Consider the following 24,583-nt stretch of genomic DNA (forward strand, 5'->3'; position numbering starts at 1 on the left):
CCAGGACTAGGGAAGATCTGGGGCAGCAAGAACCCTCCACCAAACATCTCCCCAAATGCCTCTGCTAACATCTCTTGGAGGATTCAAATATCCTGGTGTTCAAAAGAAAGAACCACTTCCCCTGTCGTCCCTTCAACCTCCACCCACCAGTTCCATCATCTGTGATCTGTCCATGGAAGACGCTGGTTCTCCCACGTCTGATTCAGTCCTGTGATATCTATTGCATCACGTCTCTCTGCTGCTCAACAGTCTTTAATGGTTTCAAGATCCAATTCAAACTCCAAAGCCTTGAAGCCTTAGACCCAAGACCTTCTCTGCAGCCCTGGTCTATTCCAGGCCAGTATTTGACCCTGTTGTTCCTACACGAGCCCTTTCTCCTGCTCAGTGGGTTTAATCCATCGCTGCTCCCTAATCATGGAAGGGAGCCTACTTCCCACACTTTTGCTTTTACAACTACCCCCACCAAGAAAGCCCTCTTCATTTTTCTCATCTATGGAAATCCTCCCCATCCCACAGGCCCGGCTCAGATTCCACCTCCTGGGGGAAGCCATCCTGGACTGTTGCAGGCCCCGTCTGCCTGTAGCACACTACAGTGCCTGCCTGCTCCCGTGTCTGCCCCAGCTCTCCAGCTAGTGCGGATGGTCTCCTCGGGACTGGCCTCCCCTCCAGCCCTTCAAACCAGCCCAGGCCTCTGCTCCCTCCTCTGGCTGCCATCCCTCACGTCCTACCGTCCATTTAGAAATTTTCAGCATAAGTGAAGTTACATCCTTTCAAATGTGAGCTCTTGGGCCATCACTTCCCCTCTCTTTGTGCATCAGTTTATGCATCTTTTACAAAGGAGAGGGAGCTCTGTGGTCCCCCGAAAGTCAATAATGCATCACCTCCTCCCCCAGATCCCCTTCTTTGAGCCGTCTTTTATATTATTAATAGCATGGCGCCACGACTCACAGGCCCAGCTTCAGCAGCGCCCTCCTCAGGCCAGTCTTTGCCTTCAGCCAATCTCAGCCTCCCAGCGCACTTGGCTGAGTCCGCTCTCTGCTAGCCGGGGAGAATTGTCCCTTCAAATGGCCTGAATTCTCTCTGGGTCACTGCCAAGCCTAGCAGCAGAGTGAGAGTAAATCGCTCTGCAGGCAGTGTAACATGCCTGCCTTTCTCTTTCCATATGAGAGAGAAAGCTAGACAGTGATCGGAAATGAGTGAATTACCTAGAAAAACCAGGGTTTGTTAGTGCATTCAACAAGTCTAGAGAGTAGCTTTGGGGCAACATTCAAATAAATGTTCTGACTGGTGCTTTTCGTGGCTTCCCCCAAGACTGGCCACCAGGGGCCCTCTTCACGCCCTTCCCTAGGCCCTCAGGCCAGCCCACTCCTTCACTAGCTGCTCTTCAAGCTGGACAGGAAAACCTGGCCCCTGAGGGAGGTGTCCAGCTTTTGCTATCAGTCCTTCTTTCCGGCTCATTCCAAAACTGCCCCTGTCCCTGCCCATGCTAGTCCACCGGGCCCTGTTCCTCACCGGCTCCAGGCACACTCCACGGTCTGCAACCAGGAGCGTCCCACCCCTCCTTAGCCTCGTTACTACTCAGGCTGGTCAGTCCCGTCTCTCCTTTTCCATTTTATGACCGGCGGCATCAGCGTCTCCTTCACTACCAAACACAAGGAGTGAGCCCTGAAAGGGACCCAAATAGAGCCTGTCAACCGACACTAGCACAAGTCCCTGAGGTTACCTTCTCAACCCCTCCCCTTCAAAACCAAACAAAAACGGCAAACAGGAAACGCTCGTCTTTTAAAAATTACTCTATTATTATCAAATAGAACCACAGTATCCAAAAGGTAATTATAAAGTTCTATGCCCAACTATACGGCCCTGCACCGCCCCTCCGAGTGGCCGGCGGCCAAATCACTCCCCCCGTGCTGATTGGTTTCATCCATTTTATTGTCAAGGAAATTAACAGCCCGAAGGGGTTCCCCAGGTCCGCGCCCTCCCCCCTGGGGCCCCGGGGAAACGCGGCAGCAAGCGACTGGTCTCACTACCCCCGTGTCCTTGGGAGGAGGGACGAAAGGAGAGGGGGGCTCACAGCAAAGGGGCTGGGGGGCGCCCCGCCCCCGCCCGCTGGGCTCGGGCCCGGGCCTGGCGCGGCCGAGGCAGGTGTCCGGGGTGAGGGGGCGCGGCCCGCGCACCTGGCGGCGCACCTGGCCGGGCAGCGGCGGGGCGGGGCGCGCGCTCACTCGCCCGTGTGGGTCCGCAGGTGGTACTTGAGCGACTGCTTGTAGCGGAAGCACTTGGCGCAGTGCGTGCAGGGGTAGGGCCGCTCGCCCGTGTGCGCGCGCTGGTGCTCCAGCAGGTGGTGCTTCTGCGTGAAGCGCTTGCCGCACTCGGCGCAGTGGTAGGGCCGCTCGCCCGTGTGGATGCGCCGGTGCTCCAGCAGGTGGTGCTTGCGGATGAAGCTCTTGCCGCACTCGGGGCAGGCGTGCGGCCGCTCGCGCGAGTGCACGCGGCAGTGGTTGGTCAGCTTGGACTTCTCGCTGAAGCTCTTCTCGCACTCGGGGCACTTGAAGGGCCGCTCGCCCGTGTGAGTCCGCTGGTGGCGCAGCAGGTGCGACGGGCGGCTGAAGCTCTTGCCGCACAGGCTGCAGATGAAGGAGACCTCGTGCTTGCCCGCGTGCACGCGCTGGTGGATCACCAGGCTGATGTGCAGGCGGAAGCTCTTCTTGCACTCGGGGCACGTGTAGGGCCGCTCGCCCGTGTGCGTGATCTGGTGCTTGGTCAGGCTCGACTTGTGGCTGAAGCTGCTGTCGCACTCGGGGCACTTGTAGGGCTTGGGGCCGCCACCACCGCTGCCCGAGCTGGGCGACTTGGGGCGCGGCTTGAGCGCATGCTTGGGGTTGAAGGCGGGCCCGCGCTCGGGCGAGGCGTAGCCGCCGCGCACACGGTGGATGCGCTGGTGCAGCGTGAGCTGCTGCTTGTGCCGGAAGCTGATGTCGCACTCGGCGCACTCGTAGGGCCCCTCCTTGATGTGGTTGCGCTGGTGGATGATGAGGTTGATCTTCAGCCGGAAGCTCTTGCCGCACTCCATGCAGGTGAAGGGCCGCTCGCCGCGCCGGTTCCGCTGCTGCTGGCTGGAGGCGGCCCGGTTCTCGCTCAGGTGCCGCTCGCCATGTGCGGGGGGCGCCAGCCTCTTCACCACCGGGTTTCCCAGCTGCAGGGGCGGCGGGCTCTCCTCGCCTTCGGGGGACATTTCCCCGGGCAGCGAGGACTGGTACATACTGGCCTCATATCTCCCGGACAGCTGCCCGAGGGACTGCAGGTGCTGCGGCAGCTCATCTTCCTCCTCTTCCTCCTCCTCCTCATCTTGTTCCTCTGTCTTTATCACGATTCCTTCTGCTCCAGGGACAGAGACAGAGAGACAGAGAGACATTAGATGTTGCCTAGAGCCCCTACATTGGAGTTACAGCAGCGCATCACCCTCACCAGCAAACACTGCATTGTTGGCCCAAATTCCTTCTTTTGGGAAAATACTCCTCTCCCTGAGGCCTGTCGTTCCCACCCCCAGGGGCCTGGACGTGCCAGCCAGGCTGGCCTTGGTGTTTGGTTCAGGAATGAGCCCAGACTTAAAATGGCCACTCTGAGTCCTCTCGGAATTTTATGCGGAGCTGTGACACAGGGCAGATTGATTCTTGGCAGTCACGATGGGAGGGTGCTTGCGGAGTCATACCCAGCAGGGAAGAAGGAAAGCAGCGCACCGAGCCACCATGGGAGCACCCAGATCCAGCTGCGCCCGAGGTTGGCATATTCATGATCCTACCTATTATCTGAATGATAAATACCCCTTTGCCATTTAGGCTACTTTGAGAGTTGGGTTTCCACCAGCTGTACGGGTCTTGACTCACAAAGCTCTCAGTCTTTCCCTCTCTAAGGACTCCTCTGCCTGAACTCTGCTAACTGGTCTTCTACTTTCCTGAACCCACTGAAGATTTCTCCTCACAGAGCCTTTATTCGCCCTCCTCCAGAAATCTTCCCTCTTCTCCAAGTCTCCATGTCGGCCTTGATGATCCCAGCCTATGGCACTCAAGCCTCCTGTGAGCCCACAGTAGCGGGGTGTCCCTCCCAGAGAGTTAGGAACTCAGCCTCCTCCTGTCACATCTCATGGATGGATGACTCGCCCACACACGCAGGCCCTACCAGCCTTGAAGCTGGATCACGTGGTGTTTCTCAGCCTTTGCCACAAGCTCTGGCGTGTATGCTACACACACCCCAGCTGATGGATGCCCGCCCTCCTCCCCCAGCCCACCGCCCTCTAGCCTGGCCCTCACAGGCCCAAACAATGATAAGTTCCGCAGAGCCCCATGAGAAGGCAAGCCTTAGGTGACAAGGAGTGGCCTCCGGCTCCTGTTTGAGTTCTCTCAAGTGCCTCGTATTTATTTGGCACTCCCTAAATACTGTTCATTGGGCTATTTTTAGTCCCTGTGTGCCATGAGAAAGTCACTCAACTTCTTTGAGCTCATCTCTGAGACACAGTAAGTTTGTATGTGCAGAATCCTTAAAAACAAGTCTTTTTTCAAAGCACTTTCACACCTGTTCTCTCTTTTCATGTGCACAATATCTTATTTACAATATCTTATTGACTTTACAAGTCAAGTAAAAATGATCCCCACTTCAGAGAGGAAGCATTCAAGCCCAGAGATAAGAAGTGATGTTTCCAAATAGAGTCAAGTCATATGCCTTTTCAGAGGTTGTACTTTAGGGCCTATCTAGTCCACCCCTCAAGTGACAGCAGGGAAACTGAAGCTAGCAATGTTCAGGACTCCTAGACCATAGTATTTTCTACTCGTCCTCTAATGCCAGTAAACTATGGTGCTAAAATTAGGACACAGGTGTGCTGACTCAGTGCTGCCTCAGTAGTGTGAGGATTTTCAGCAGGAAGTGATCCTTGGAGCACAATGCCTAAGAGATCAGAGAGGAGGCAGCTGCAGAGGCTGGTAACTAGTTGCCCTAGTGTTTATCCTGAAAATAACTTATGTATGAAAGGCAGAGGGGAAAATAGGACCCCAAAAGATCTAAACTCTCCTTGAACATCAAAGTTGCTTTTTTCTTAATGAAATGATAAAAATGAAACATTTGGCCCTAAATCGAGATTCAAAATTCCACAAACTACTGTTTACTAGTTTTCTAAGGTTCTACTAGAATTAATGGGAATGCTCAAATGGCAATCTTGAATTTATGACACTCCCAATATAGCACATACTCAGAATTTGCCTTATGTCTTTTCCCAATTCTTTTATGAAAGACAACATGGTATATTTAAAAGACTTCTGAAATACCATGCAGCAATTTAAAAATAAGAAGTTAGATCCACATCTTTTGACAAAGGATGTCCATGACATTTTATTAAGTACAAAAATGCAAATTATAGAGGAATTATCTGCAGATAAAATGAAAAAAAAATTCAACTCAACATAATACTTTTAAAAACCTAGATAAATGGATGTGGATACATTTCTAAATACAAAAATTAAAATACAAATATGTGATGGTTAATGACTCACACATAAACAAAACCCCAAGTGGATTCTACCAAATTTTCAAGGACATACTTAATTCCTATCCTATAGGGTTTTTTTTTTTTTTTTTTTTTTTTGAGACAGAGTCTCACTCTGTTGCCCGGGCTAGAGTGCTGTGGCATCAGCCTAACTCACAGCAACCTCAAATTCCTGGGCTCAGGCGATCCTCCTGCCTCAGCCTCCTGGGTAGCTGGGACTACAGGCATGCACTGCCCATGCCCAGCTAATTTTTTCTATATATTTTTAGTTGGCCAATTAATTTCTTTCTATTTTTTTTTTAGTAGAGATGGGGGTCTTACTCTTGCTCAGGCTGGTTTCGAACTCCTGACCTTGAGCGATCCTCCCGCCTAGGCCTCCCAGAGAGCTAGGATTACAGGCATGAGCCACCACGCCCGGCCTTTTTTTTTTTTTATAATATAGAACAACAGCAAAAGCTGCCCAGTTCATTTGATAAGTCTAGTATAACTCTGTTTCCAAAACCAGATGAGGCTGATTCAAGAAAAGAAAATTCAGGTTCATGTTATAGGTGAATATAGTTAGAAAACTCCCGAGTAAAATATGTTACTTAAGTCCAACTGTGTATTCAAACAATATGCCATGATGATCAAGGCTTTTCCCAGGACTGCAGGAGGAGTTCAACACTGGAAAATCTATCACCAAACCAGTCCTGGGATGAGAACACAGTGAACCCACTTCCTGACTGTTCTCAAAGTCACAGGGAACAAGAATGAGCAGAAGGCTCACTCACACGGAGGCTTTGTAACTAAACAAAAATGATGACTAGGTTCTACCAGAGAAAGCCAATACCGTAGTCATTTTAAAAAAAAACGCTCTCCAGGGCAGAAATCTTTAAGTTAGTTGAGGCTGGCAACATGATATGCGTGGCAGTCGAGGACACGTAGGGAGGGGAGTTCTAGCTTTGCCACATATATGTGGCCTTGGATATTTTACTTCTGCCTGTAGAATTCTGGGTTTGGACAGATGATCTCCAAGGTCCCTGTGAGTCCTGTCTGAACCAGTCTTAGGATGTAACAACTTCTTTCCTAGCGCGGAGACAGATTCTTAGGAATGGAGAGGCGGGAAACCTGCACCGGAGGCCGTGACTGGGGTGCTTTCATACGTGCCATCCCCTCAGCCTCCAGCTACCTCTGAAGGGAGGTAGCTTTCCGGTGAGGCAGGTGCCTACCCAGGGGGCCTAATGGCAGTGGCACCGCCCCCACCCCCACACTTACCTGCGCAGCTTCTCTGTTGCACCAGCATCTGCTTGAGTTCGCCGAACTCGCTGGATCCTTCCGTGGACTCCTCCAGCACGTTCTCCTGCTCCTGCATGTCCAGGTCTGGCTGTTCCCCACAGGGGTCGCCCAGCTCCGAGTCCTGAAAGCCGTGTTCTTCCACCTGTCCCATCAGAGGCTCGGGTGTCTCCAGACTTTCCGAGCCCTCGTCGTTGGTCTGCACCTCGATCTTAATCACGATCCCGTCGTGTGCTGAGGGGAGGGGAGGAGAGAAGAGTCCAGAACACATTCACGCCACCTGCCCAGGTTTCTGCAGCCCTAGAATTTACTTTTCAACAATTCTAATTTGGGGGACCCTAAAGAAATGTAATATTGAGTTGGAAGTGAGTACACATAGAATTTTCTGGACACTTTGTAGCTTTGAACACCAACCCAAACTGGGGTCCAGTTAAAATAGATGCAAAGTTTGTTTTCCACAAGCCCCACAATTTTTAAAAAATATTCAGCACTGTCAGGGTTTATTTTAAAGAGGCCCTCACTCCCCTTCCCAGTTAGGCCAGGCAATTTGTACATTCGACACAATTTCTCACTCACAGTCAACTTGAAATAAGAAAAGGCAGACCACCTCCTTCCCACTCTCTTTGGCCCCAGCACCCAGGTGTCCGACAGACAGACCCACATTTCTAAGCTCATCCGCATGTACCGTAGGAGTGTCTGGGTTTGTTTTTAAACAGCATCCTATTACACACATTGCCTGAATGCATGTGTTTTTCAGCTTGCCTATAGGTCTGTAGGTTAATTTCATATGCATCCTTACTCACATAGGCATCATTTCACATAATAGGATTATAATACACATTTCTGGGTTTTAGTGCAGTATTTTTTTTTATTTAATTTCCTTCCCCTTCCCTCACTTCCTGCTTTATTACTATCACCTCCCAGGTAACTCCCATAATTAAGTAAGATTTTTCTCCATGGTTACGTAGTTACTCATAACAATACATATACACTTATCTGTCTTTATTTTCTGGCCACTGTTGGTGTTAAAAATAAAATTACCTTATGTCCCTCCTCTACATTTCTTTTGTCACTCAAATACCTTGTGGAGATCTCTTCAAACCAATTTCCATAGCGCTAACACATTCTCTTTAAATGTTGCATGTATTACATCGTGAGGATAATACTGTAATTTATTCATTCTTTCCCTAATGGAAGAACATTCACTTTTTGTTCCCAGTCTTTTGCTATGGTGAACAATACTGCAATAAACATTTATTTCTATCTCTAACCACAAAATAGTGGTTTTATTCCTAGGAGATTCCCAAGAGTGGGACTGCAGAGTCAAGAGGTGTATATAGTTTTAATTTTGACAAATGTCATCAGACTGCTTTTCAACAAGGCTGTGACAATTCACATTTCCACCAGCCTGCATACGAGTATCCTTTTCCCCACATCCCTGCCAGTAACAGACACTGTTGCTCTTTTTAATTTTCTTCAGTCAGATGAGTATAAAGTGATAACTTACTGATACTTTAATTCCACTTCTCTGACAGGGTAAGTCTGCATATGATTTCCTCTATTTATTGCCCCTTTAGATTTAATTTTGTGTGAACTGTGTAAGCAAGCACATCTTTGGACTCAGTTCCAATCAGGTTGTCTTTTCTTACCGATTTGCAAGCATTCTTTGATTTTTGTATTAAAGATAACCCATTGTGTCTTATCTGGATTTCTAATTTCCCCCCTGCCCCCAAATCTGTCATTTGCCTGTTATCTTTATGTGTGGCACCCTTTGCATACACGAAAGTTGTTGGTGGCTTTTAAAAGGTTTCCTTCCATGTGGTCAGGTGTGTCCCTGCTTCTTCTTATAGCTCCCGAGTTTTCTGTCTTAGCCAAGAAAGCCTCCTCTGGTCCTAGACAGTCCATCTGGTCTCCTAGATTGTATCCCCCGGTTTTTATTGTCTTACTAACATTTAGGTCTTTAATCCACTTGAAATTTATTTTTATTTTATGTATGCTGTGAGATAGGGATTCAACTTTATTTTCTTTCATATGGATTAGCTTGTGCAAGTATAAAACCCCCTTATAGGTTGAAAATGACTTCCTTAGTTGAGGAAATGTGTAATGCATAAATATATTCATGCATTCACTGACTGATTATTAACAGATAATTTACTGGGCACCAACAATATGTTATGGGGTGTTCTAATGCTTGGGATATTATCAGTGAACAAAACACAAACCTTACATAGGGTGGTAAACACAATAAATAAATCACATTGTATGTCAGAAGGCGGTAAGTGCTGTGGGAAAAAAACAAACCCCGTGCAATCGCAGTGGCTCAATCCTCTAATCCTAGCACTCTGGTAGGCTGGGGCATGGGGATCACTTGAGTGAGCTCAGGAGTTCAGAGACCAGGCTGAGCAAAAGTGAGACCCCATCTCTACTGAAAATAGAAAAATTAGTCAGGCATCGTGATGCGTGCCTATAGTCCCAACTACAGAAGGCTGAGGCAGGAGGATCGCTTGAGCCTGGAGTTTAAGGTTGCAGTGAACTATGATGATGTCGCTGCACTCTACCCGGGTGACAGAGCAAGACTCTGCCTCATAAAAAAAAAAGAGCCCCCCCAAGACGAATGAATGAAGCAGCTGCAGCCGTGCCCTGGTGAAGCTCCTCAGGCTCTCCTGCCAAATCCCCCATCCAAAGCGACCACCCCACTTAGGAACCAGATCCACCCCGTCAGGCTAAACACTGCTGCTACTGACTCAAAGCCGAGTGCTTTCTGATGCTTGGCCATCCTTTGAATCCTCTCTGATTGGCCAACTCTACTTCCGTCTGGAGGTGGACAGAATATAAAGCAGCTCTGATGTTCCCATGTTGCACCCCCACAACCTTAAATGCAGACCTTTGCTACTTTCCCTCCGACTGAGTCTCCCACTCTTGCTCTCCAAAGATATCTGTATCCTATTCGCTATTAAAAGAAAAAGAAAAAAAAGTCATCCACATTTATAGTCTTGACTTCCTCCTGCGCTAGCTTGAAGTTACCATCTTCACCTCCCCTTGCCCTCCAATCTCAGGAAAAGCAGTGTCCCTCTTCTCTCCTCCTATACCCGAAATCCTCTGCTTCTTTCCTTAACCCTGCCCATACTTTTCTCCCTGGAATTCTGCTTGCTAGTTGTGCCCTTTTCTCCTTTGTCTTCAATCCTTGTCTCTGCTCCTTCCACAAACACAACCGTGACTCCAGCATCAGAAAAAGTTCTTCCCTGGCTTCACAGACTCCTTAAAATATTTTGTTTGCCTGTACCTTAAAATAATTTTTCAAATGATGTACCCCTTTGCACCTTCTTGAATAAATATATAAAATGCATCAGTAACTGCAAAAGATGTAATTTATGAAGTATTGTAAATATTGATATTTTGAAATAAACTCTTCCATCACCCTTTAATGTCACCAATGGAATCTGAGAACCCTAGCAATTTTAAACCCATCATTATTCACTTAGAAAATACATGAACAAGTTCTTCTTTGATAGTTGGAATTTTTATATCATTCCTTTTCACCTTGAACTTCTATTTCCATTCCTACTTTGCCCACAGAATTTTATCCTAATAGAACATATTTTTATGCTTAGGAAGCCTTTTACTGATCACTTCATCTACCAGTCTGCCATAAAAATATGTAAGTAAATTGAAAGTTTAATTTTGCTTTCATTTCTAATAACCACAGTGCTCCAAGTATTCATTCTTTCCTGGCTTAAGTTATCCTTACTGATTATTATTATAGAATGATAAACAATTATCCAAGATAGAAAACAAAAAACTTTTGGAAATGTATCTCTTATAAGGATGAATAGAAAATCTTTTCCAATTAGTTCACTTATCTGAGAATGAATATTCTTACTGTAGAATGAGACAGAGTTCAGAATCAATTTTAGTCTATTCTTCATTTTTATAAATGAAACCTCACTTATGTAAATAGGTAGATGGGCTGGAAGGAGCTTTGTTATAGAACTGCCTTGATTCTCTGAACTTCTGAATTATATGCCACAAATCACATGGTTAACATATCATTAAAAAATTTTTTTTCTGCCCTAGGGCTATGGCCAAAAAAATTGTTTTTAATAACCTATTAGCTCACTTGATTTAGGTTGTCTTCAATTTTGTTGAAAGCTAAATATTGCAAACAACCTAACTTGCAAAAGAATGTGCCACTGAGGTCCCAGAGCAATGTGGTTCTTGGACATGTACCCCAAACATTCTGGATTATCTGTTTGGTGACCCAGGGGGCCCTATACCTGGGAGAAATGCTCCACAGTAAGACGGGGATGGGCAGGAGGTATCTTTTCTTTTTAATCTTGAGAGATGTAGGAGATGAGGGCCCATATTTCAGGGACCCCATGTGTTGTGTGCTCTTGGCTGATCAGTTTTATAAACGAAAACAGATGGACTAAGGACCTGGAAATTGCACCCTCAAAGCCATCTATGTTGTGCCCCTTTTGGAGAGTCTCCTTGTCTCCTGAGAGCGTGCATACCCCAGCCTGAAGACCAGTGCCTTTAACACCTTTAACTGCAAGACCCCACTCAAATGCATGCCGTCCACTAGTCTTCTGGCAGTACTCTCAGCTGAGCGTGCGCCGCGGAACCCCTGGCACTTTCCTGCTCTGCTCTGTGGTACTTAACTCTTTCTATCCTGAGATAAGCACTACTCACACTTTCATGCCACCCCCCTCATTAGGCAGTAGGGGAGCCTGTGTTTCTCACCAAAAAGGTCTCCCCACCCCAAACAACTTCTGAAAGAGTACTGACAACCAAACTGCATTTATAAGACACACTGTGAGAATATAGTTTATGACCAAAGGTAACATGTCAAACCAGTAGCAAAAAGTTTTAAATAGATGGAGACAACAGGCTTCCTGACTAGAAGGGGAAAAAGCTACCTTCACGTTTCACATCAAAACAAACTCCTGGCCGGGCGCGGTGGCTCACGCCTGTAATCCTAGCACTCTGGGCAGACTGCTCGAGGTCAGGAGTTCAAAACCAGCCTGAGCAAGAGCGAGACCCCATCTCTACTATAAATAGAAAGAAATTAATTAGCCAACTAATGTATATAGAAAAAAATTAGCCGGGCATGGTGGCGCATGCCTGTAGTCCCAGCTACTTGGGAGGCTGAGACAGTAGGATTGCTTGAGCCCAGGAGTTTGAGGTTGCTGTGAGCTAGGTTGACGCCACGGCACTCACTCTAGCCTGGGCAACAAAGCAAGACTTTGTCTCAAAAAAAAAAAAAAAACAACAAAAAACAAAACAAATTCCTGATGTGGCTAGGCTCACGCCTGTAATCCTAGCACTCTGGAAGGCCGAGGTGGGAGGATCACTTGAGCTCAGGAGTTTGAGACCAGCCTGAGCAAGAGCAAGACCCCGTCTCTACTAAAAATAGAAAAATTAGCTTGGCATGGTGGCTCATGCCTGTAGTCCCAGTTACTAGGGAGGCTGAGGCAGGAGGATCGCTTGAGCCCAGGAGTTTAAAGTTGCTGTGAGCTAGGCTGATGCATGGCACTAATCTAGCCTGGGCAACAAAGCGAGATTATCTCAAAACAAACAAAGAACTCCTGATGAATAAAAAATTTAGATATAAATAATGAAATCATACTAGTACTGGAAACCCAGGTACATAAATTTTACAACTTCGAGCTGAGGGACAGTCTATTCCTAGACCTCTGGGACCCTCAAATATCCCTTCTAAAGGCTGCCTGTTGGTTCATACCAAACATATTGAATATGTCTAATCTGTATCAACTATATCCTTTTGCTATAAATTGTTCTGAAAGGATTTGTAGCTTGCTTTGACATCAATCGGCTGTAAGAAATGTACTTAATCTGTGACTGGTTTTTTAATCTCGATAATCACACTGATTTATAGGGTCTCTTGTGAGATGGAAAAAAATCTCCCTTACCAATTGTTTTCAGATTGTATTAAATGTTTGTGAAGGCTGAATTTAATAATTAATGAAGCTGATATAATGCTATATTTGTAGACATTTAGTTAAACATTAAGTTATTTACATTTAGTAATTTTCTTTTTGGTTTCTAGAGTAAAAAATATTTTGTTTTAGGTTTCCAGTATTTTCATAGACTTCTCAGAGTCTCTCATGCCCAAGGCCTATGATCATAGTGTTTACTGAATAAAATGGCCTGAGTAAATATTTCTACTATATGAAACCCAGACAACATAAAGAAAATGACTAATAAATCTGAATATACAGAAATTTAAAATTGATAAATTTGAACATATAAAAATTTAAAACTACTATACCATCACACAAAGACTATATAAAAAAGTAAACAACAAACTGGGAAAAATATTTGTATACCTATTATGGACAAGAGCTAATATCCTTAATAGTTAAAAAGCTTTTACAACTCAATAATAAAAATATGAATAATCCAAAAAAAAAGAAAATTCACAAAATAAGACATACTAGTAATCAATAAAGGTATGAAAATATGCTCAAAATCACCCATATAGAAAGTCAAATAAAAACATCAAAATATTATTTTTTCTACCCATCACTTTGGCAAATACTAAAAAGATAAATAGTACCTACTATTGTCATGGGTGTGTGGAAATAAATATATTCTCATTCTTAGATGAAGGTGTATAAATTGGTACAATTGTTTTGAAGGGCATTTGCCAACATCTATTAAATTTTTAAGTGGGTATATATCCTTTCACACAGAAAATCCATTTCTAAAAAAGTTTTAGACAAGTGCACAAAGATCTATTTACAAGGATTGTTACTGAAGCACTGAAACTTGTGAACACCCTGAAAGTACATCAATGGGAAAGTATTTAAATAAATTATAAAATCAATACACAAAATACTATAGTCTGCTATTAAAAAGAACAAGGTAGACTTATATTCCAACATGTAAAAAAACATATGTTACTGAAAAAAGCAACTTGCCAAACAATGTACTTCTATATTGTTTGAATTGTCTTACAATGACAATGTATTTATGTACTATGTAATTAAGACTATATGTGTGCACATAAAATTGGAAGGATAAACTGCTGACTCTTTAGAGAAAATTATGGAGAGCTTTCATTCTGTATTTTTTCCTTTTGAAATTAAAAACCAATGTTGCCACATTATTATTATTATTATATTTTTTTGAGACAGAGTCTCACTCTTGTTGCCCTGGCCAGAGTGCCGTGGCATCAGCCTAGCTCACAGCAACCTCAAACTCCTGGGCTCAAGCGATCCTCCCGCCTTAGCCTCCCGAGTGGCTGGGACTATAGGCATGCACCACCATGCCTGGCTAATTTTTTCTATATATTTTTAGTTGGCCAATTAATTTCTATTTTTAGTAGAGATGGGGTCTCACTCTTGCTCAGGCTGGTTTCGAACTGTTGACCTTGAGCGATCCTCTCGCCTAGGCCTCCCAGAGTGCTAGGATTACAGACGTGAGCCACCACGCCCGGCCACATTATTTTTTTCCTATGCTCCTATTGGCTTGTAAGTTGTCACATTAATCTTCTCAACCAGCTCAAAGCAAATAAATACTGGATAACACCAACTTTCCAACCTCATGGCTACATTTTGTTAGGTTTTTAAAATTTGGTATGTGAATTTTTAAATATATATACTTTTTAAGTTACACACGCATATAGGCTACAGGGTTGAACAGTTCTTCAAAACCTGTTTTTTTTGCTTTTTTTTTTTTTTTGAGACAGTCTCGCTCTGTTGCACGGGCTAGAGTACCGTGGCATCAGCCTAGCTCAAAGCGACCTCAAACTCCTGGGCTCATGATCCTACCGCTTCAGCCTCCTGAGTAGCTGGGACTACAGGCATGTGCCACCATGCTTGGATAATTTTTTTTTTTTGAGACAGAGTCTCACTTTGTTGCCCAGGCTAGGATGAGTGCCGTGGCATCAGCCTAGCTCACAGTAACCTCAAACTCCTGGGCTCAAGCAATCTTACTGCCTCAACCTCCCCAGTAGCTGGGACTACAGGCATGTGCCACCATGCTCGGCTAATTTTTTTTTTCTATATATATTAGTTGGCCAATTAATTTCTTTCTATTTATAGTAGAGACGGGGTCTCACTCTTGCTCAGATTGGTTTCGAACTCCTGACCATGACCAATCTGCCTGACTCGGCCTCCCAGAGTGCTAGGATTACAGGCGTCAGCCACTGCACCCGGCCTTCGGATAATTTTTTTTATATATTTTTAGTTGTCCAGATAATTTCTTTCTATTTTTTAGTAGAGACGGGGTCTCGCTCTTGCTCAGGCTGGTCTCGAACTCCTGAGCTCAAATGATCCACTCTGCTCGCCCTTCCAGAGTGTTAGGATTACAGGCGTGAGCCGGTGTGCCCTGGCCCAAAACCTGTTTTAAAAAGCTCTTTCCACTCCTAGCTCCCCATTTCCTGCTCCCTGAGGCAATCACTTCCAACTCCTCTGTAACTATGAGTAACATACTTGTATTGCTCGAGTTTTCGATTTTAAGCATTATCTATTGACTTCCAAGACATGAAGTTCAGGACCATCTCCTCCAAATCCCTGATCCTACCAATAGAGTTTCACTGTATTAATAACTTTAGTTGGATCAATACTGGGTATTTACATTTCTAGATTATATAAATGTTATTTGTAATTAAACTATGTAGTACACAGCAAGTGCTTTCCTATGCCTGAAAACCATTTTGCTTTTTCTAGAGCTAATGTTTCTTTTTGCTTAGCTCACTGTTAATTATCATGAATTCAGCTTCAAACTTTCCCCTGACCCTTCTGTATACCTCTTCTCTCCAAACATTCAAACATATTGGGTATTTATCAATTTCGTCTACTTGAAGGAAAGTTTCTGGAACCTTCTGCTGTGCCCCAATCTGGATTGGCTGCCTCTGGGTGCACAGCTGTCTTCTTGGGATGCCCCTCGTCAGCTCCCTGGGAGTCCCTTCAGTTTTCTCTCTTCTTGAGGTTCCTAACGCCTCTTTCTTGCTTTATTTCCTCATTTTGGCAAAGCTCCTCCCCCCAGCCCAAGAAAGGGTTCGTGGAGACCTTGAACATCTCAAAATGTCTCAATTTCACTTTCACATTTAATTAATAGTTTGGCTGGATATTGAATTGTAGGGTAGAAAATATTTTCCCCCAGGCTGGGCGAGGTGGCTCACGTCTATAATCCTAGCACTCTGGAAGGCAGAGGCAGGTGGATTGCTCGAGGTTGGGAGTTTGAAACCAGGCTGAGCAACAGTGAGTCCCGTCTCTACTATAAATAGAAAGAAATTAATTGGCCAACTAATATATATAGAAAAAATTAGCCAAGCATGCTGGCGCATGCCTGTAGTCCCAGCTACTTGGGAGGCTGAGGCAGAAGGATTGCTTGAGCCCAGGAGTTTGAGGTTGCTGTGAGCTAGGCTGACACCACGGCACTCACTCTAGCCTGGGCAACAAAGTGAGACTCTGTCTCAAAAAAAGAAAAGAAAAGAAAATATTTTCCCCCAGAATTTAAAGGGCATTGCTCTACTATCTTCCAGCTTCCAATGTTGTTGAAAAGTCTGAGGACATTCTAATTCTTGTTTCTCTGTATGAACCTGTTTTTCCTCTCTGGAAGCTTGTAGGATCTCCTTTGTACTCAGTTGCTCTGCAATTTCTTGCTGACAAAGTGTAGGTCTATTTTCATCTAGTATGGGCAATTGGTGGGCTCTTTCAATCTGGAAAACTATTTATTTGTTGAGAATTTTTCCTGAATTATTTTGTGGATAATTCCCACCTCCGCTTTTGCTGTTCTTTTTTTCTAGATACTCTTATTATATGGATGTTGGACTTCCATCCTTTAGTTTAGTTTTCCTAGTCTTTCCTTATTTTTTTTTTTGTCTTTTAACTTTATTTTCCAGATGTGTGCTCAACTTTATCTTCCAACACTGCTACTGAGTTTTTTTGTTTTTTGGTTTTTTTTGAGACAGAGTCTCACTCTTGTTGCCCAGGCTAGAGTGAGTGCTGTGGCATCAGCCTAGCTCACAGCAACCTCAAACTCCTGGGCTCAGCCTCCCAAGTAGTTGGGACTACAAACATGTGCCACTATGCCTGGCTAATTTTTTCTATATATATTAGTTGGCCAATTAATTTCTTTCTATTTATAGTAGAGATGGGGTCTCGCTCTTGCTCAGGCTGGTTTCGAACTCCTGACCTCAAGCAATCCGCCTGTCTGGGCCTCCCAGAGTGCTAGGATTACAGATGTGAGCCACCATGTCAGGCCAATACTGAGTTTTAAATTTGCATTATTATATTTTTAATTTCCAAGAATTCCTTTCTAATCTTTTGTTTAAAAATAGGTATTATACTTTTATGTCATGAATGTATTTACTTCTTTTATCTAAGGATGTTATATATAAGTATCTATACATATTTTCTTCCCTCTCTGCATGGTTTCTGTTCCTCTAAATACATTTTTTCTGGCTTTATTTCTTTACTTATTTGTCTCTGTACATGAGAAGTTTTCCCCAAATGTCTTGTGGTTCTTGGTTGTCCATGTAGACTTAAAAGTAGAACACTCAATAAAGAATTGAGCGCTCATTGCATTTGGGTGGGGATTGCTAAATGTGAGTCTCCCAGTAGGATGCTCCGGAAAGGTCATTTTACTAGGCAATCTCCTGGGCTGGTCCCACACATCTCCAGGAAAGACTTCCAATATCCTGCCCCAAGGGTTTAATCTTAGATATCAGCATCATTTTGGGAGTCAGTTTAGGAAAGAAAGCCGTAGATCTCAATATCTGCAATGTCAAGTCTCACTTATCGTCCTATTTTCAATATGGTACCCCACCGTCAGTTGCGCCTGGTGTCCACGTCTAGAGATACTCGTTCATCCTCTGTAGAGAATAAGCCTCCGTCATGGAGCAGGGCTGGGGAGAGGCCAAATGCCAGTGGTAGGGACTGGGGGAGGGCAATGGGGAAAAAAGGGAGTGTTGCCTCTTTAAGAAATGTTCAACCAACCCTCTGTTTTTAGTCTCATCTTTACTCACATTTCCAGCCTAGAGTCTCAGGTACTGCTAAGTCCTGAGTCCTGAGTCCTGAGCAGGGCTACAAACTGGGTCTCTTCTCAGCTTTCCCAATACCAATTTCAGATTCACCTCTCTGTATTAGTCATCACTCATCCACCTGCTTTTAGGATTCCCAAACTTTGTCACTGCTCCCCACTGCCCATTCTTTTAAATAGTCCCTTCATTCTTGTTTTAGAAGGATTTGGGGAGGTAGGAATAAACACATGTTCAATCTGCCATCTCTAACTCAAAGTCTTTCATCATGCACTTTAAAAAAAAAATGTTTTTCCTGAATAAGAAATAATATATGTTCATGCCAGAAAATTTTATAAAACATAGAGAATATGATTTTGGTATGTTTCTATGACCAGTTTTTTCTATCTTTTTGCTTACATCATTGGCTTCATATTATATTTACATTTCCCATTTGTATGTCATTAGTCTCCCCTGTCAACTGGACCATTCCCACCAAAATTTCAAACAGGCTTTAGCAAGCCCCACCTTAAGCAAACAAGAGCCTCCCCCCAACATTTCCACTCCCTCTCACAGCCAAACTTCTACTAGCACCGACTGTCAACAGGCGCTGTTCCACCTCCACCATGCCACCAACATCTCTCAACTTGCAAACCCAATGACACTTTCCAGTCTCCATGTTAATGAACTACACAGCAGCATTCAGCATTGTTGACCACATTCCCTCCTTCTGGAAACACTCTCATCTTGAAATACCCAACGAAACACCATCCTTATTTCCCTGCTACCTCTTGGCCACTCTTTCAGTTTCCTTTGGTTCCTCTAGTACCTCCTCCTTTTTCAACCTCCTTCAACACTGTTGAACAACAATCCTGGATGCACCTGAGAATCACCATGGAAGCTTTCTAAAAAATACTAATGCCTAGGCCTCACCCCAAACAATATATTCTAAACCTCTAAATCTGCCCCCAAAGTCGGGGCTCTGTAGGGCATGGCATGTGCTCTCCTCTCCTCTCCCTCTCCGGACTGAGGGCAAGGACCTCTGGCGTGAAACTTACAGTATCAAAACTCTTTATAAGTGTAATTTTAGTGGCTGTATGACAGTCTATTGTAATGTGATGTATTAATATACTGGTACATCTTAATCCATGTTTTGGATTCTTTTTCTTTTTCTTTTTTTTTTTTTTTTTTTGAGACAGAGTCTCACTTTGTTGTCCAGGCTAGAGTGAGTGCCGTGGCGTCAGCCTAGCTCACAGCAACCTCAAACTCCTGGGCTCGAGCGATCCTTCTGCCTCAGCCTCCCGAGTAGCTGGGACTACAGGCATGCGCCACCATGCCCGGCTAATTTTTATATATATATATCAGTTGGCCAATTAATTTCTTTCTATTTATAGTAGAGACGGGGTCTCGCTCTTGCTCAGGCTGGTTTTGAACTCCTGACCTTGAGCAATCCGCCCGCCTCGGCCTCCCAAGAGCTAGGATTACAGGCATGTGGATTCTTTTTCATGCCATACATTCTTTTTTTTTTTTTTTTTTTTTTGAGACAGAGTCTCACTTTATTGCCCAGGCTAGAGTGAGTGCCGTGGCATCAGCCTAGCTCACAGCAACCTCAATCTCCTGGGCTCAAGCAATCCTCCTGCCTCAGCCTCCCGAGTAGCTGGGACTACAGGCATGCGCTACCATGCCTGGCTAATTTTTTCTATATATATATTAGTTAGCCAATTAATTTCTTTCTATTTATAGTAGAGACGGGATCTTGCTCTTGCTCAGGCTGATTTCGAACTCCTGACCTCAAGCGATCCGCCCACCTTAGCCTCCCAGAGTGTTAGGATTACAGGCGTGAGCCACCACGCCTGGCCCCATGTCATAGATTCTCAGAAAGAAAATTATGATGTCAAATGTATGAAAATTTTAAGTATTTTAGATATATTTTAAGATCAGAAAGTATCAGATTGCTTTCTCAAAAGACTGAACTATACACACTCTGAGCAGCAATGTATGAGCACACAGACTTCAGCCAGACCTTCTGACTTGTCTCATACTTTACTAATTTGTTAGGTGAAGATGGCACTTGCCTTCTCCAGGCTTCCAGGGCTACCCTTGTAGGGCCACAAACGGGAGCCCCTGTTCTGAGTATTTTGATAGCAGGGTTGATAACTGATTCATCTTTGGCTCTCTTTGCCCTTGGAAACTAAACCATTAAATGATAGTTTATTGAATGAATTTACTTAGTCAAGTCATAAAATTGTCATGTTTGGGATATCTGGAAATATTAGAAGTCCCAATTTTCTAGACTTTTCCTCCCTGGTGTCATACCTTTGGGTATGACCCTGGCCCAGGGCTGGCTTTGCTACCATCTGGCTTAGGGAGAAGATGCCTGAATAGACAGGTTACACACCAGTGTGTTTGCGGCTCTGATACCTGCAGTTCCACAGAACCATCCTGCTATGGCAAGGTCAGGGCCTTTGGTCTAGCTCAGAGATGTGAGCTGAAGGCCCGTTCTGTGAAGCAATGGCTCCTACCTCCTCCCCGTCCTCCCTCCCACTGTAGGCTCCAAGGGGCTTGAGATGTAAGTGGAACAAATAACACATTTCAGCCATACAAGGAAGCCTCTGTAAGGCCACCACTTCCCAGCAAGAGCTCAGGCCATGGATGTGTGTGTGCCAGAACAAACCCAGCCCAAGGCTGAGTAGACTGGGGTTATTTGCTTTCCAATTCTGGCCACATTCTGTGGGAGGCCCATCTGTGATGAGGATGTGAAAAGTAGACAGAGAAAGGGGATCGATGCTCTTTCATCCAGCCCTTCTAAGAAAATGCTACAAGAGCAGCACCTGAACCACAAAGCCCCACTGGGACATCAGACTGTGTTGTAGGATTTTTACTACAAATAACCTTCTCCTAAATTCTCATTCTTTGCCTCCCAAGCCTTCTTTCTTACTTCTTCCACCTCAAGTTTCTCTATTCCCACTTGACCCTTCTATCTAGATGTGGCCACTCAAATCTTTAAGGTACAGACTGATTTTCCTCCAACCAAAAGATCACCTTGCCATGTGCCACACTCATTTGCTTTTAAATTAATCTCTTTTGTCTGCCAGAATGAATTCAGAATTCGCCCTTCCCCCTGATTTAAGTCTCTGGGCAAATCCTTAGAGAGTGAAGACAATGGATTTCTCTGGGACATGTCAGCACTTCTTTTATCACAGGGTTCTGTCTTTCCTCTAAGCTATCTTCCCACTTCGTACGTGGGGCTGACATTACTCAATGTCCCTAGAACATCTCCTTGGAGCCAGTTGATAGGTCCCCGAATCAATGACATTAACTCATAACAAGACCTGGCTATTGACAGCAAACTGGGTTCTCCAGCTGGACCATCCTCCTTTTTCAACAGACACAACCACCAGTGAGGTTCGGCTACTCTCACAGGTCACGTGTGCCACAAGCGACAAGGATCGGCTTCCACTGAAGACCATCGAGGTAAGTGATGCAAGTCCAACAGCGATTCCACAGCAGGGGCTCCAAAAACTAACCATGTGCCACGAAAGCACCTGCAGGTTACGTAAGTGTGCAGGCCACTGATCCGGCCGCTGTGAACAGGATGACACCCCACGCACACCGACAGCAGCTGGTCCTCACTGGGCCACGGCTACATGTCAATAACCACGCCAAGGCCCTGGGTTAGATATTCATGCTGCTCCTATTTTATATATGAGGAAACTGAGACTCTAAAAGGTGGAACAACTAAAATCATGCCACTGGTAAGCAGGAAAGCTGGATTCACATGCAGGCAGCCCATCGCCAGAGTCTGCACTCTTGTTAGTCATGCCTGGGGCATATCTGCTGACTTCGTCTAACTGCCTCGCCTAGACACTGTCCTGATGGAGTCATGCATGTGGGATGTTTGCAGTAAAGTCCACGTCTGTCCCTTATCCTTCCACTGGCCAGCTGCAGGACTCAGGGATGTGGCCCTTCTCTGGGAAATTCCAGGAGGTATAAGCACTAGTACTGCCTGGCACACGACTGCCTTTCTTTGAGTTTCCTGATTTATTTTCTGCAAAGAGTGTAGTGACACTTGGTCATGTCAAAACATCCTGAGACAGTGAACCCAATGGCATTCCCATTTACCAACAACTTGGGCCACTGGTAGCCATGGAGGCCCCAAGCAGTCCCAACACCTGTAGGCCTTCTTTCTGTATGTGGCTTGTTAACATACTCCTTCAGGGTCTACTTTGGATTGTGATGCCCCGTGCTGGGGACTCCTGAGTCCTGAAAGATCTAGAATGTAGAGCTGTGGGCCACCCGTTAGCCACTCACCCGCACTAGGATCTGTGGGCGTCTCGCCCTCCTCAGAGTCTTCCTGTTCCTGCATGGCCGGCCTCTCCCCGCGCTCCATCTGTGACATGAGGTCTGGTTTGGAAATTGCATAGTCTGGATAGAAGAAAGGAAAAGAGATACACTGTGGGGTGAGGTTGTCCTGGATGCTGTTAAGTATCATCCGTGGGTGTGTGATACCAGGAACAGCTCCTCCACTGGGGACCGGCAATGTTGGAAAACCGACAGCCCAGTGTCCACCCCTTTTCCTTAGGGCCTGCTGTGTGTGTGTGTGTGTGTGCTGGGGGAGTTACCCACAGGTGGCTGAAGCCTGCCCGGGTTTTTCATGACAAAGGCACAAGAGATTTGAAATTTTATAAAATAAAAAACTAATCCTGATAAAATCTAAAAGCCATAAAATACTGATAGATTTCCTTACATAAAATAAGTTTAAAGTTCTTTAGAAATAAAGTTAAATGATGAAGAAACTTGGAGGGATTATTATACATACACATATGTCTCATTTATATATATATATATTCATATTCCTGAACTTGTGCTTCTTATATATTTATTGGCCATTTGTATTTCTTCAACAAATTACCTATTTATAGCTTTGCTTTTGATATTTTTTTTACTAATTGTAGAAGTTTGCCATAAGGGCAAAGGGTTAATATCCATAATTATATATAAAGAACTTCTATAATTAGTAAAAAAATATCAAAAGCAAAGCTATAAATAGGTAATTCACTGAAGAAATACAAATGGCCAGTAAATATATAATAAGATGCACAAGTTCAGTAATCATCAGAGTATACATATTAAAATAGTGAGGTATCATTTTTCACTTAAAGGACAAATATTAAAATAGAAAAACATCAGCTCTGGTCAGGATATGGAGAAATGGCATTTTCATACACTGCTGCAGAAATATAAACTAGCTCAGCCTTCTGGAGGGCACCAGGGCAATAGCCATGAAATTATAAATGTGAATCCTTTTTACTTGGCAATCCTACTTCTTGGTTTCAGTACTACTGAAACTCATATAAGTGCACAATACACAGAGATGTCAATCAACACTTTGTAACAGTGAAAAAAACCCCAGAATCAACCTACTGTCCATCAACAGTAGAAAGGTCAAAATCCTGATGCTTCACCTGGAATACTGTACTATCTTTCCAGGGAGGCCTATGTACACTGACAGGAAATGCTGTCTGTGCCCCACCATTAGGTAAAATAAGCAAATGGGCCCATCTGTGCAAACCCCAAACTGCATGTGCGCCAGTGTATGCATTGTGCTTATGTTTGCAAATGCAAAAAAAAAAAAAAAGAGAGAGAAAGAATACAGGCCAAAGGGTTGTACTCCTCTGGGGAGGACTTACAGAGGCAGTTACCTCTGGGGAATGGCACCAGTGCATAGGTGGGGGTTTCTCTTAATTATATAAATCTAAATTGTTGAATTTCATAATTATGTATATATTTTAAAAAGAAAAAAATCTAAAAAGGGGGAGGAAGTTATCCTATGGAAAGGCATGTATAAAATTAACAATTCTAGCAAGAATCAAAAGTTTCTATGTAGCAGCACATTTAATGTTTTTTAATACCTTTTTTTGTGTATGCCAGAAGTGTTTTCCACACCAGAGAAGAGGATGTATATAAAAGTACATTTTTCCAGGTTTTCATCCTTAAATATTCTTAATGAAAACAAAAATCCATAGACTTTGGGGCAAGACAGATCTCAGTGAAACTGTGATCTCCTGGCGGGGACCCAGGGTGAGCATTTAACTTCTCTGATCATGGCCTCCTTGTCTACACTTTGGAGGCTAGGACATGGGGTGTGAAGACCTCAATAAATGAGTGTCCAGACTCCTGAACAGTCAATCAGGAGTGCTAACACCATCCTAGCTCCCTGACAGAGCTGTGAGGATTCGGTGAGGTGATTCCTATAAAGCTCCTCGAACTTGCCGGCACACGGAGGCATTCAGCACATTTGTTTTCTTCCATTATTTTTTCCTTTCTTAGTAATAGTCTGCTGGACAGACTAATTTATTAAATAAAGGTGTCCATGGGGAAAATACTATGAGGGTGAGAGACCACGGATGTCTAGGTCTGTCTTCTCCCACTTGCTCCAGAAACTTCTCTGTAGAGCAGTGCCTGTTTTATAAGCTGTTCGGGCCTGTGCTGTGCTGGGTATATGAGCATGATGTGCTCTCTAAAATTCCATTTTCCTTCCTTTTGACTATCTACTGGGGTTCAGAACTCCCTAAGGTTGCAAATGCACTTCAAGCTGTTGTCAAGGCAGCCCCCGGTGAGTGAGGCCTTCTCCTTACCCATGGAAACCAGAGACTCATAGTTGCCCCTCATCACGTTCTTGTAGAGCTCCTTCTGCCACTCGGACAGGTTTCCCCACTCCTGCTCGGAGAAGTGGACGGCAACATCATCGAACGTGACAGGGACCTGAAACCACACAACAAACTCAA

The 24,583-nt window shown here is 44.6% G+C and overlaps 1 protein-coding gene across 1 annotated transcript in view; it reads right to left on the bottom strand.

The window, feature by feature from the left end:
* Positions 1-1,911: 1,911 nt before the first annotated feature.
* ZNF777 (zinc finger protein 777) overlaps positions 1,912-24,583 on the bottom strand; it is a 29,225-nt gene continuing 6,553 nt past the window's right edge. Inside the window, exons 3-6 of the mRNA XM_020289676.2 lie at positions 24,434-24,560; positions 22,107-22,220; positions 6,791-7,042; positions 1,912-3,378 (exon numbers count right to left, since the gene is read on the bottom strand). Of these exons, the coding sequence (XP_020145265.2) occupies positions 2,222-3,378; positions 6,791-7,042; positions 22,107-22,220; positions 24,434-24,560 (1,650 nt within the window). The 3' untranslated portion in view covers positions 1,912-2,221. The remainder of the gene's footprint in view (positions 3,379-6,790; positions 7,043-22,106; positions 22,221-24,433; positions 24,561-24,583) is intronic.

Source organism: Microcebus murinus, chromosome 9, assembly GCF_040939455.1.
Source record: "Microcebus murinus isolate Inina chromosome 9, M.murinus_Inina_mat1.0, whole genome shotgun sequence".
Lineage (NCBI taxonomy): Eukaryota > Metazoa > Chordata > Mammalia > Primates > Cheirogaleidae > Microcebus > Microcebus murinus.